The following is a 13,662-nucleotide window of genomic DNA, read 5'->3' as shown; positions in this document are numbered from 1 at the left end:
AATTGTTAATCAGCCTGACTGCTACTGAGAGGGAAGGGACCTGCCTTTGGTTCCACATAAACAGATCAGACATTTTACTTTTGACCTAGGCACAGAAAAGTCAGTCAGTTACAGAAGACACATTTAAATTTGGCCCGTTTTAAAAAGCTTTGAGTCCTGGAAGTGTCCTGCTGATTTCAGTAGAACTGACACTTGCATATCTAATCACAGATGTAGTTGTAGAAACAAGGCTTTCAGAGCTCAAGGCAAGTTGCCTTCCCAGCAGAGTCAGCAGAAGACTCTATATGCCAGGTTTTCAAGTGGCTCAGCTGCTTTGCACAGGCCAAGTTGGTACTTTCAAATCTTTGTACATTTTTAGTGATGTTCAAATTACAAATAATTAACTTAATCTGTTACTCTCAAAAGGGCCAGTCTTTGCCTGTATCAGAGGTCTGCTTTGCACTGGTGCAGGTGAGGTAAAGGAGAACTTGACTTCCAGCTGTTTTCAAGTCCCTTAAATGCCCAGGACAGCATAAGCATTGCTGGGATATTGCTGGGAGTCCTGCTGGCTCGAAAGCTACACTTATACACCTTCTGGCTGCACCTCCTCTCATCTCAAATGCTGCTCTGTGGGACCCATGTACCATGCCAGAAGATTTAATTAACTACAAATCTTCCTGTATCCTTGGCTCAGTAGTGAAAGGAAACTCAATTAAGCACAAGCGTTTAGTTTGGCTTCTGAGTTGATGAAGAAAAGCCAAAATTATTGCACTAGATATTTTTATATTTTCTATAACTACAACTTTGTTAATCTTGTCCATACAAAGACACAGGTCCTAATATGATGCATTGGAGTGTTTCCTTTCAAATTTAGTGATATAAACTACTCATAACAAGTTTGAAGTAATTTTACAATAGGGAATTTTTCACTTTTCCAAGTCAGCCATATTCAAGTGTGTATTTAGTCTGTTCCAAAACTTGAACCAGATCTTTCACTGATCAAGATAATCTGAATCCTTCTTAACCATGAAAAAGTAATAAAATAAAATAATTTAATGCAATGCATACAGGTACATAAATTGTTTCACTATAGGGAATGAACTTTGATTTCATCCTGGCAGGATATGTGGACAATATAAACAATTCTACCACAAATTTGTCATCTGAACTGTGCTGAGTTTTAACTGTGCTGTGGTTCACTTTGCCTCATTGTAAAGCTAGAACTACCAAACTTGCCATGCTTTCAATAAAGAAAGAAGAATACTAGGAAGAACTTAAGTAGTCTGTAAAAGGATAACTGAGACTCCGATAACAAAAGCTATCTTTAAAGTTTGACAGCTTTCCTGTTTTGTTTAAATGGCAGCTTGTGTGCCTTCTCACCATTTCATAAACATCACAATAAAGTGATGCCATGGCAGTGATGGCAGCATCTGCTCTTTGCTCTCAACTCACCTAAGACCTGTCAGCAGCTTAACCCTGACAAGGCAGAACTTGGCAGGAGCTGCAAAACCTCCTGAAGGAGCTGGACACTCCTGCCCCCAGGGTGATGCTTTGGCAGCAAATCTGTGGCCAGCAGTGGCTGAGCAATTTCAAGCCAGCTCAGGTGCATCCACACTATAGGGCAGATAAGCTTTCAGAAGGACAAGGAGAGATACAACAGCTTGAAGGATTTAAAAAGGAGAAGATGAACAGCCTGAAGGATGAAAGGAACTGAAAAACAAGGAAGCACAGAAAAGAAAGTGGACACAGTCCCGTGTGCTATAGTAGCCTAGGATCTGAAATAAGCTCAAACAAACAAGCTTATCTAGCAAAAAACCAATTTTTTAAAAGTTGTGTGCTAAAACTTTTGAGTCAGATCAGAGGGACAACTGCTCTCCACAGTCTGCAAGGTCTCTGTGGAGCAGGAAATTGGTGTTATGCAGAAACTACTGCTAAGAAACTTTCCCAGGAAATCCAGTTAAAATACAGCAAGGGGTAAGGCTTGTGGTGCCTCCAAAGCTTAGCTTGAGGCCATCCTCATTATTTTTCTACACTTTGTGTGACTTTTTGATAAAATCTGTCTTGGACTGCTCTGCTAGATGTACTACCTCTTCTCACTGAGGATGGTTCAATGTCACAGAAGGCTCAAAGAGAGAAAAGTAATGGCATGATAAAATAGCTTGGCTGCACCCCTACATTTAGACCCTGAAAAAGGAAAACGCTGTTGAACTTGCACTCTTCATGACTAAATTTGCAGGTTTCTGTAGTTCTTGCATCTGGAGAGACTGAAATGATCAAGAAGTATCAATGTTCTAATAAGCTCAAATTCAGAAGAATATATTAAAGGATTAGGTCATTTCTTGTTCTGAAATTTAGTTTTAGGTATGGCTGGAGGAAGAGATAATAGAATTGTGTTTTACTTAGACAAGCAGGAGAGGAAAGAAAGCATAAACATTCATCTCTGAGCAGTTCAAATCACTGGTAGCACTGATAATGACACAAAAAAGGAGTGTCAGTAGCCAAGCTTGGTGTAGGAACAGGACAGAGGCACATCCTGGCATGAGAACAAAGCAGTCTAAACTGACTGCATTTTTCAGAGCACAAAAGTAAATGTTTGTGTACAAATTTATCTCCAATCAATTAGCAGCCCAACTCATGACTTTATCTGAAATGCAAATAACCTCAAGACCTCCTTTTGTTGTTTTTGCAAATCAAGAGCAAACTAGAAAGTTAGTTATTTGGAGTTTGGCAACACAGCAAAAGCCCTCATCCTGGCTGGCACACTTACACATCAACTTAAACTCAGCCAGCACCACTAACTCCCCAGCCCTAGAGCTGCAGCATGGGCTACATCCTCCTTCCCTGTGGGCCGACTTCACTGCTGCACTGACCTGTGCAGGCAGCAGAAGCACATATTACTGTGCTGCATCAGTGCCTCTCTTCTTCACAGAGGTAACAGCTCATCTGTAGAGCCACAGGGGATGTCTTTCCCTTGGGGACATTTGTATGGGTAGCAAAACACTGAAAATAAGAGAACAGGCTTGAGAAGCCTGCCTGGGGGCTGATGCTCCGTGTGGTTTCCCTGTGAATGGATGCACGGAGGTACTGGAGGTAAGGCTGGCTACCCTGATAGGCTCTTGGATTGGTTTGCTTTGGAACAACTGATTTTTACTGACCAAATGAAGGAACCATGTCCCTCAAGCTTTATCAACTGCCTACATGCTTGGACTGCATCAAGATCTCAGGGCAGCAGAACCCAAAGTATCAAAAAAATATACAGGAGTCTAGCTATATTTTCAAAAGAAGGCAGGAATGTCGGAACTTTGGTTTTGGTTTATAAAGACGTGAGATGTCAAGAAAGGTGCTAAAGATACTTGGTGTATTTCCTACCTAGAAGTTCTGCTTCCTCAGCAAACAAAAACCCCAACCCATCCGCCAAGTGCTATTTTAGGTGTGTTTATGTGTTATAAATGACAAGGCTGCCCTGTACGTTTGCAGTCGGACACTGCTGGTTTCTGCAGCAAATTGGTGCATCAGCAGATGGCACTGCAGCCCCGCAGATCATCTGATCATTTGCTGTGCTCTGCACACACCCCACAGAGGCAGGTGCTGCATGCTGGAGGGCTGGGCAGTGCAGCACAGCTCACGACATACAGCTGGGGTACTGACATGCATTTCTAGACACTTGAGTTAGATGAGTTCCCCCCAAATCCTGCCTAGTAGCACCTCCTGTGACATGTTTGTTTCAATTACAGACACATTACTATCCCTTTTTTTTTAATCCCTCTTAATGGATTTCTGTTGCCCATTTTTTAATGTCTTGATGGAGAGAGCTCAGCCATCATTTTTCACTGAACTAGAACTAAAAGGAATCATTCATTGATGGCCTTCAATAAAAAAAAAATTAAAAAGACAAAGTGGTTTCTGAAGATTAAAGAAGGAAGGAGTGAATAAAAAGTAATCCCATCTTCCATTACTTAGCTCACTCTTCTGAACACTGAATAAATAAAAGCAAAACAAGTAACCAAAATCAAGAACAACTTTATAAACCATTATAAAGAATATTGAGTCTAATGTTGATAATCTATAGATTCTTTGCCTTGAACGTTCTTTACCTTGCCTTATATCTATGCATATTGTTTAGAGAGACAACATGAAGATTTCGCAATAAAAGATGCAAAAGTTTGGGTTTTCACCAAAAGATGAAAAGAAGTTCCTCTTTCTCCTAAAGAAAATCCAAAATGGTAATTCAAAATAGGTCCCAAAAGTATCTGATGGGACTTTACAACTGGATCATGCATGTTTTGCCCCCATTTCTCTCCTATCTCACCCTGCTTCCACCATTGCATTGTGCTTCAGTCTGGTATAAATAGTGAAAGAGTAATTTATTCTGCAATTATTTGGAATAGATCAAGGACTCTCCCAGGTCCAGGAGGGACTGGGAACCCTGGGTGCCATAAGGCAGCTGCAGGGTCCCCACAGCAGGAGCTCTTGCAGGCAAAGGGACCTCAACACTCATGCTGAGGGCAGGTACCTCTGGATTTGGGCAGACCCTGAATCCTGTGCTGGGCAAGCTCTGACCTGAGTGGCAGCTGCTAAACTGGGCTTTGAGGACTACCTTGTTTATTCAGGGAATCAACTTAGAACTGACACATAAACCCAGACGACTTAAATGCAACCTTATTGATCCCCTCTCCTCCCTTGCAAATTCTGCAGTTTTGCCTGCCAGCGGTGCAGCAAATCCCCTTCTCAGTTGTGCTCTGTGAATATAATCAATGCACAGACAGAACCAGTAGGTCTGGTAGCAAATACAGTAGCAATCCCTAAGCATTAACAGCTTATGCATCCTTTGGTAAGAAAACTCCCACACCAGGAAGGAGACAGTATGAGCTTGCAAATGATGCCACTCTGCCACAGCCTATTTATCCTGGAAGTGATTTTTGCTCTGCTCAAATGTATGCAGTCCAGACATCTAGCAGTGGGAGTGAAATACCAAGGGTTTAGAGCATCTGTTCCTTAGTTAATCTTGTATGTGGCAAAGGATCTGTTCACAACCTTCTAAAAAAGGGCAAGAACTGGCAGATGAATAGAAGATTTTCACACTCAATTGAAAGAAAATTCCCTCCTAACCGCCCCTTGTGGATATCCCAGCCATCAGGGCAAACCCTTGAACAGCAGGCTGGGAGAAAGCAAAGATGACTGGTCCCTCTCCTGCAAAAGCCTTAGAACATATGTCCTTCAAGGGTCTGCCAAGCTGGCTTTTTGTTCACTAGTGACAGACATATCCTGGCTGCAATTGATTGTTTCCATCCTTCTACTGGCCTCTTAGACATCTGATTCCCTTAAAAGCAGCGTTTCCTTAAAAAGACTACAAAAGTAATGATTAACTTATCAAGAATGGGTCTGTCAGCAGGATGAATGCACAGCTGTGCAGTAATATGTAGAGCCACATTTGGGTGCACATTTATTTTGGTTCAGTTTGGATTAGCTGACCTTGATTAACCAGATGGAGAGGAGAGTTGTAAGGGAGAGAGACAAGAGGTTATTCCTCAACAAACCCACTGCTGGTGGGCATGCCAGTAGCTCTACACCATTACCACCTATAGTGTAAAAAAAAGGAAAAAAAAAGCTGGCCCCACATGTGAAAGTGCTACTGCTTTGTTTGCAAGGAATTTGTAAGCTAATAATAATGGATATTTCATATTGATCTCAGAATATGAGTATAAACATCCCTTTATTGTACTTCTGAGGTTAACAACTTAGGGAAGTGCTAGGAGCATAAAATACCATAGTTTGATCGATGTAATGAATGTATGTGAGCAGGTCTATAGAAGTTTGTGGAACAGAGGCTGATATACCAATGCAACTGTAATCCATGCAATGCCTTTACAAGGTACCCTTATGCATTTAGCCATTACTGCTCCTCACATGTTCCCCCAGAGCCCATTCTTTTTCCCTCCTCCCACACTTTGAATGCTGTATGGTATGTCCTGAAAAAACCTAAACAAGTGATACCAAGAACAAACAGGGAAGACACTTCCCTGTCTGAGAGCTCAGTTAGTATCCTGTGGTGAAGGATTGCCATTTTACTTGCAGAAGAGAAAGAGGAACAGCAAAAGCCAGATCCCTGGTTCTGGTGTAGGACAGGATGATTTTGCTTTGCTACTAGCACACCTCTCTGGAAGAGTGCTTGTATATAAGAGGGTAGGGGGAGGAGGTGAGTTGGCACCCATGTTTCAGGTCTAACTGCAGCCTTACACATAAACACACCTTTTTCTCAAGTGAATACTCTTCATTAAACACATTATTCTTTTTTTATCCATCTCTATGTGTCTCAGTTTCTGGCGCAACCTTTCATGTCCTGTTCTGACCCTCATTTACAAAGCTGCTCTCAGCACAGCACTCGCTCATCAGAGAGAATCACTGTATGTCCTACTCAAACACCGGACAAAGCCTTAAGTGTTCTGTGTTTATTTACTTCTTCCTCTGGCAATATACACCCTGATTTAATCTAAAAATAAAGTAAGGTTTGTCAGGCAGCCCAGCTCTGAGCATCACAGGTTTTAAGTTAGACCTGCAAATTCTGCAAAACCCAGGAATGTATTGCAATAGCATCTTTAAAACAAAATAAAGCTGAAAGAACAACATATGAGCTTAATTATGTGGAAAATTCCATTATACAATTACCACCCTTCTCTGTCCTTTCTCCTATTCCCTTCATGCCTTAAAACCTATCTTGGTTGGCTGACAGTAAGCACAATGCAGCTGAATGTAGGTCTCCATCACATACCTAGCATCCAAAACTGTCTTGGAAGTTGTCAAGTGCATAGATAGTACTGTGAAACCAAAAATCAGTAATCTTATGCTAGAGATACATCTCAAAAAGAATTAAAAACTTAAGCTACACAAACAACTTTAAAAGGACAATCCTAGTGTTTAGCCTTGCACTGATTATTTAGTGACGTGAGCCTTAAAATCTGGCACTAGTTGCTGAGTCAGAATCACAGACTAGTTGTATCCTATCCTTCTGCAGCACTGGAAGGAGGGAAATCAACCAGATTACCATGGACAGAGCCCTCTTAATCTGAAATCCAGATTGTTTTTGCAGTGAGATTACAATGTTACAGTGCTACCTGTGGAGTCAGCAGATGCCAGTATTATCTGTAACCGGGAAAGTATTTAGAAAAAGTTGCATCTTCAAATAATAAATATTAATGAAAAAGACACATTATTTTCAGAACACCAAAAGCTTTTCCATCTCAAAATGCACTGTTCTTTCCCATTCTGTGCAAAGAAGATGGTACTGCAGTTGGCTTCTTTCAAATGAAACAATACAGCAAATAATCCATTGGGATCCAGCTGATGGGCTTCTGGACAAATGCACACCTGCCTCACTGGAAGCAGGTCCCAGCAACACACACCATGCAACCTTCTGATGCCAGCTCCTATATAAAAGTTAAAAGCTCCATCTTCCCTCTGACATGACACATTTATTTATTAGATAGAAATATGATGTTTCTGATGCAGTCATTGACAGGCAGGAACTGCTGTCAGCTGGTACCTACAGTGCTATGCCTCACTGATCTGAAATCGCTCTCCCACTGGGCTGCATGACTGCTAAACAGGGTTCCTCCTCAAAAAGGTGTCCTTCAAGCACTTCTGTTTGAGACAAACCTTAAAAGGTACAGAGCACCTTCAAAACCTCCAGGGATTTCCAAAGCAGTGCTAAACCTCAAACTTGTGGAACCTTCCTTTTCTTTAAAACAAATCGAATGAAGGAAAAAAAAAAAAAGAGGAAATAGAAACAACTTGCAGTACACTGTGGACCTTAAAATTAGCTTAACCAGTATATTTCTGCTTCCCCTGAGATGCATCATAATGTGTATTTAATGAAATCCTCCTTTTCCCTATATCCCTAGCTGTTTTATATACTATAAATTATGGATGAGCTTCTGTTTATATATGCAATCTTTATGCTGTAAAATAAAGACCACTAATACAGCACTTTAAACACACTAGGGTGCCTTCACTCCATCAATGTTTAAATAGGATACAATTTGCCAACTGGTCGTTTGCTCCCTGGCTGGCAGTGATGTATGGCAGGCGAACTGGACTGAGAGAACAGAGAAGTATCCACGCATTGCTCTGCACTCCTCCTATCCCAACACTGCACAGCCTTTGCTTACTGGTAATGAGAAACAGATGGTGCCATCCATCTCTTTTTATGAGATGAGGAAATAAAATATTCAGTCCTGTTTCACTATTTTTAGCCTGGGTGAAGTTTCTCAAAGAATTCTAAGAGCGGAAAAAAAAGGAGAAGAGAATGTCTATAGCTACTAGCACACCATACTACTGCAGTTAAACAATCAATACTATGATTTGGAAGGGGGAAGTGAGGCACTTTAACTTATTTAATCACTTTTTCAAAGCAAGTGGTTTTGGATGAGCAGGGCTTCCAGAGACCACTGGAAGTTTCTGGCTGCTATGGATGAGCTATACACAAACAGTTGTGACAAAAAGAAAAATTGCTTGGCAGGTGAAACCACAAGGTGATATCTGGGTTTATTACAGCATCCCTGACTCTGTAAGAAGTGACTTTGGTAATAAAAAGCAATGTAACAAGAAACATGGGTTTCTAAAGGCCACTGTTTCAGCATGCAATTGTCCTGTGTTTTATATTATTAGTTTCATTGCGCTAGCAAAAGCACATGTATTATCTTCTGCACAGAAGACAAAAAAAATTCCTCTAAGACAAATTTTCAGTTTTAAATTATGAAATTCTGACTGCCTTAAGATTTGCTATCCTTACCTCCCTTTCCCCTGCACGCCTGTCTTTCTGTTAATAATGTTTCTTCTTTCCTTTGATTTAATCTGTCCTGCCTTTGCTAATTTGCTAGCCTGTACACCAAAGAAATACTTGAACAGGGGAAGTTCTAGTTAAATAACCTTTACTGGGAAATGGGTTCATGTACCTAACTATGACACAGCAATAGTTTCCTTGGATAGCTTTGATAGAAAAAAAAAAAGAAAACTTGTTTTTCTTCTTCCTTCCCTCTGGATTGTGGTGGCCACTGTTGTCTGTCCACAAAAATCTTGGTTACACTAGAACACCTGTGCTAATAAATCAAGGGGTTGCAGCAGACCCCTTGTTAGCTGTGGTGTGTAATAATATTAAAGGGTTTTTATCATTACAGGCAGATCCCTGCCTAAACTAAGCCATCACATACAGATCAAGGATGCACATACAGAAATCAAGAGTTTGGGGTTTTTTTGTCAACTTAATGTCATCAATTAGGAACTAAGAAAACTTCACTTATTGTAGTGGAATCCAAGAAGATTTGCTGTTACAGACTTGGACTCAAGAGTTCCTGTTACTCTCTGCCAGCTTCTGTAGAAGCTAGGTTTTGTTATGGAAAGGAAAAAAAAAATCAATTCTTTTGTCAGAAAAGATAACTTTGTCACACAATTATACAGAAGAGAAAGTGATGTGGTTTAGTCCTGCAAATCTACTGACAGATGCATGCTTCCCATTTGTCTTAAATGAAAACAAAGTGCAATGGAAAGCAAGCTCAGAAAAGGAATTTGAGTTGTTTCAGCACTGTTGATGAGAATCAAGCAGGCTGTAAGTGCTCTACATTCACTCTACACAAATTGCCTTTCAGTAGACTTTCCAGTGACTTTAATTGTGGTATCTAACAGCCTAACAGAAGTGCAACTATCTTAGCTATGGGAATGACAGGAGCTATTCTTCCTTTAGAAGGGTGTCTGGTCATACTAATAAAAATCTCCTCTATTCAGAGAAGAGCAAAAATAAACATATATACACTTCAAAGAAGAAAATAATAAGATAACACAACACTAGCAAAGCAAAAGGCAGAAACTAAATTTATGGGAGAAATGAAACAAGTCACAGCAGATGGCCAAATTCATTCGCGTTCCTTAAAACACTCTGGGAAGACAGAACAAATGGTGAAAAATGTGGCAAAAGACTGAGTACAAAGAGGTTGAGTGTCCTTATAAAACACTGTACACATCTGGATCTCTAGTACTGACTGATGGCTACAGAGGTTTTGAAGTTGTTTGTACCTCAAAGTGACATTTCTGCTTCTCCAGTGTTTTTCACAAAGACTACTATTACTCAAACCAATAAGCCTCCCTCTGGCAAAAAATCAGGACGAAATTGTTACTTCAGAAGAGAATTTCAAAATGTGTTGAGTTCAAAGTTAACTTTCCAAATGCAGAACAGGCTTCTGGTATAATGACTGAGGATTTGAACAGCCTATTTCTCTGAGTCCTGTCCTTAAGAAAGAAAACTCATTTGAGTCAGACACAAAATTAACTCTCTCTTTCCTGGCTGTTATACTCCACAAACAACTTGCCCAGGAGTAACAGAGCAAAGCATTTAAATCATGCTCAGCCTAACTTCTGATCACTTATTAACAGTGGGACATTACAGGCAGTACTCTTTCATTTTGCAAATATGCAAGTCTGTATCTCAGCAACTCTGGCCCACAGTCAATATTCTGGCATAAATCTGTTCTCACTGGGAGGTTAAGTGAGCAAACTTAGCTGGGAACTAGGACATGGCCCACGTTCAGTTCTGGTTGCTCTGCTTAGTGGGGGTGAGGTGGTTACTGGAACAGCAGCAGGACACTTGGGAGCAGCAGGTTAAACCACAGTGTCAAAATGCACTGAAACTAAGTCATCTGTCACTGTCTTCCCTCCAAAGTGCTTGTCCAAGCCTACAGCTTATTTTCACTGTTTTTTACTTGCTGCTCTTTAAAAACTGTTACTAATGCAGCTTGTCAGATTTTCTTCAGCTTTATAGCAAGAGATAAAGACATTGTGCTGAGAAATAAGTGGAAGGAGGAAACACTCTTTAGTGTAAGACATAAATGGTGCTCTGCAGCTGAGTTTCCTTTTTTGTTGCTGGTGGTGGCTGTTTTCTGTAAGATGGCTAAGGAGAAAAAAGAAACATTACAGAAACCTAACTTTAAACTTTATACAAAAGAAAACACAACACTCGGCGAAGACTTACATAAAAGTTAAGTGAGCAGAAAAACTGTTTTGAGGAATAAACACTGAAGCATTGAGTCCTGTTAGCATTCAAATCAAGCAGTGAGACTGCTCATATCACAAACTTAGTCCTCCCCAGCACAGTCACCAAAACAACACAATGTCTGTGATCTACCTCCATGGCCCATGGGATGTTAGGAGAGTGTGCAACTGAGTGACAGCTTGTCCAGACACAGAATTAATGCTTGTTCTCTGCAAGTCTCTATGTAACCATTCCATTGCAGTCCAAGACTGCAATCTTCTGGCTTTGTGCAGCAGAAAGCATGGATAGCTGTGCAGTGCACTCACCCACAAGGTGTAGGAGCCCCTGCGGCTCCCAGGGAACGTCAGCATGCTCTGGTCCGAGACAGCGCCGGACGCCAGGCCGCTGCTCCGCGACGGCGGCCATTCCACGTCAGCCTCGGCCTGCTCGGGTTTGCTCTTCTGCTTCTTTATTATCTGCAGGGTAGGGGAGAAATGGAATGGGAGGGGACAGAAAAATGCTGCTGGGGAAATACTGTCTGAGCCATAAGGGGAAGATCTAAATGAACCTCATCTTAAAGCTAGCTCCCCAGGAAAAACATTTGACTTTCCCTTTGCCCTAGCTCAGCTCATGCAATTACTTCTCATCTGAAGTCCTACTGCTTGCAAGCACATAAGCAGCGATGCAATATATAACAGTGCCTGTAGGAATACCAGAGGTGAATTACATAAACATAGAAACCTGTTGCTACAGTAACACTTTAGCAGCATCTAAGTGTCAAGTATTTTCTCAGACAAGACTTTTTGCCAAGAAACATAAGATACTAGATATGAGGGGAATTTCAAAGGCTCCCATGACATGCAGACACATTCTAGTGAGAACGAAGAGGTCTAAGGTCTCTAGACACTATTTTTATTTTTGAAAATCTACACCATCTTAAGACAGAGAGAGCTTGTGTCTCCCTACACTGACAGATTATATCCTGCTACACTTCATTTCCACAACTGAAATGTAAGATATCTACAGAACATCATTCTATGGCATAAAAAATCTTGTTAGGCAGCTCTTGAACAAAAGAGTAGCAATTCAAGCTTGGCTGAGAGAGGCTCTGGACTATGAAACACCTGATAAACAGACTTACTTGGTAGTCTAATGTCACCCATAAAAAAGAAGGCAGTTTATTTCCCAGTGAGCTGCTTCTCTTCTGGCTTTTCTTGATAGCCTTATAAGAGCATGTTCCTCTTCTGGTGTGTGATCTATACACTGTTAAATGCCACAGCCTATATAAAGATGTGGCACCTAGCTTCACAGGGAAGGAGACTAACTTAGCAGAGTGGTTACTTTACTGATCACAGGACCTGAACAGTGCTCTGTTCATGCTCATCTTGACTTACTCTGAACTGTCCAGACAAACTAAAGGGGTATTTTTTCCCTCTAGCCCTCTACTTTCATTCTAACAACCATGAGCTATGCAGGGAGAAGAATGAGCTTTACTTAAAAGGCCACAAAATTCAGACATGCCAAGGGTTCTGTGATTTTTGAGTGTGTCTCTCACAGCATCATTAAGAGAATTCTGTGTTAATGATTGATGTTGTTTTCTTTGAACATATTGCAAATGCAAGGTTCAGTAGAGGTTATGGTCAGAAGTCACACTTCTTTACACTGGCAAACAAAATGTTTTGGGAAGTGATGTATATGGTGGAGAGCCATAGCTCTTGACATTAGAAAACTTTGTGCCTGTGGGGAAGTGAAATACAGATGTAAAATTCCATCAAGCAAGGACATTCCCTTCCAAGAAAGGGCATCACAAACCTCAGGGAGTACCTCCCAGCTCTGAACATGAAGGACATCAGGTAAGCATTGGATTGATTTTACTTATAAACTGATCTCTCTCAGACATAGCTGATGACGTCTACACTGTCGTAGTTAATTTACTTTACTTTCTACTTTGGTGTCATTCTTTTTGTTGTTAGCAGTGTTTGAGCTCTAAAACATTGTGTTTTGGCTATTAAACATAAGGGTGAAAAAGCATGCCATACCTTCTGCACAATGGTTGTGGCCAGCTCTTCTATGAGGTCCTCCTTGTGCTCCTGCAAGTAACAAGCTTCATTCTGCTTGTCCTGCATGAAAATGATATCTGTATTTGCAAAAATCACATAAAAACAGCCTTCCCACAGAAAATTTATAGATTGGGATGTGGGTAATATGCCCTACTGGCACTGTGGGAAGAAATGACAGGCACTTAAAGTGCATGTCACCTTCTGAAATGCAACGTGAATCTTGGATACCAGATCATAAAACCCATGCCCAACACTTTAGGCATATCATGATATAGTCACTACTTCATCACGTTCTTGTTTATATCTACTTGGTTTGTACCACTACCGAAATTAAAAGAAACATGATTGTCCTATTTAAATTAATACTTTTTTTTGGAAAGTGTTACCAGGCTGTCACTGTAGGTCTCTGCCTTAGAAATAGCTTCTTCCACGGCTTCCTCTGCAACACGTAAGGCCACAGCAAGGGTATCCATCATGCTGTGTCCTAGATGAAGAATAAGATAAAACCACCATGTTCTTTATGTATGTATATTTTGCATGATGAGCTCCAAAATTCAGACTCATATTCTGGACACATATTAAAATCTTAAATTGTTCATGAAAATG

The 13,662-nt window shown here is 40.8% G+C and overlaps 1 protein-coding gene across 6 annotated transcripts in view; it reads right to left on the bottom strand.

The window, feature by feature from the left end:
* MYRIP (myosin VIIA and Rab interacting protein) overlaps positions 1-13,662 on the bottom strand; it is a 209,077-nt gene that overhangs the window by 37,567 nt on the left and 157,848 nt on the right. For all 6 annotated transcript variants that reach the window (XM_064416922.1, XM_064416898.1, XM_064416884.1 and 3 more), the window contains 3 exons: positions 13,443-13,540; positions 13,036-13,116; positions 11,323-11,472 (listed from right to left, as the gene is read on the bottom strand). In XM_064416922.1, the coding sequence (XP_064272992.1) occupies positions 11,323-11,472; positions 13,036-13,116; positions 13,443-13,540 (329 nt within the window). The remainder of the gene's footprint in view (positions 1-11,322; positions 11,473-13,035; positions 13,117-13,442; positions 13,541-13,662) is intronic.

The sequence above is a fragment of the Passer domesticus genome, chromosome 1, assembly GCF_036417665.1.
Source record: "Passer domesticus isolate bPasDom1 chromosome 1, bPasDom1.hap1, whole genome shotgun sequence".
Lineage (NCBI taxonomy): Eukaryota > Metazoa > Chordata > Aves > Passeriformes > Passeridae > Passer > Passer domesticus.
Note: the sequence above shows the minus strand (reverse complement) of the source record. Positions and strands in the feature narration are given on the sequence as shown.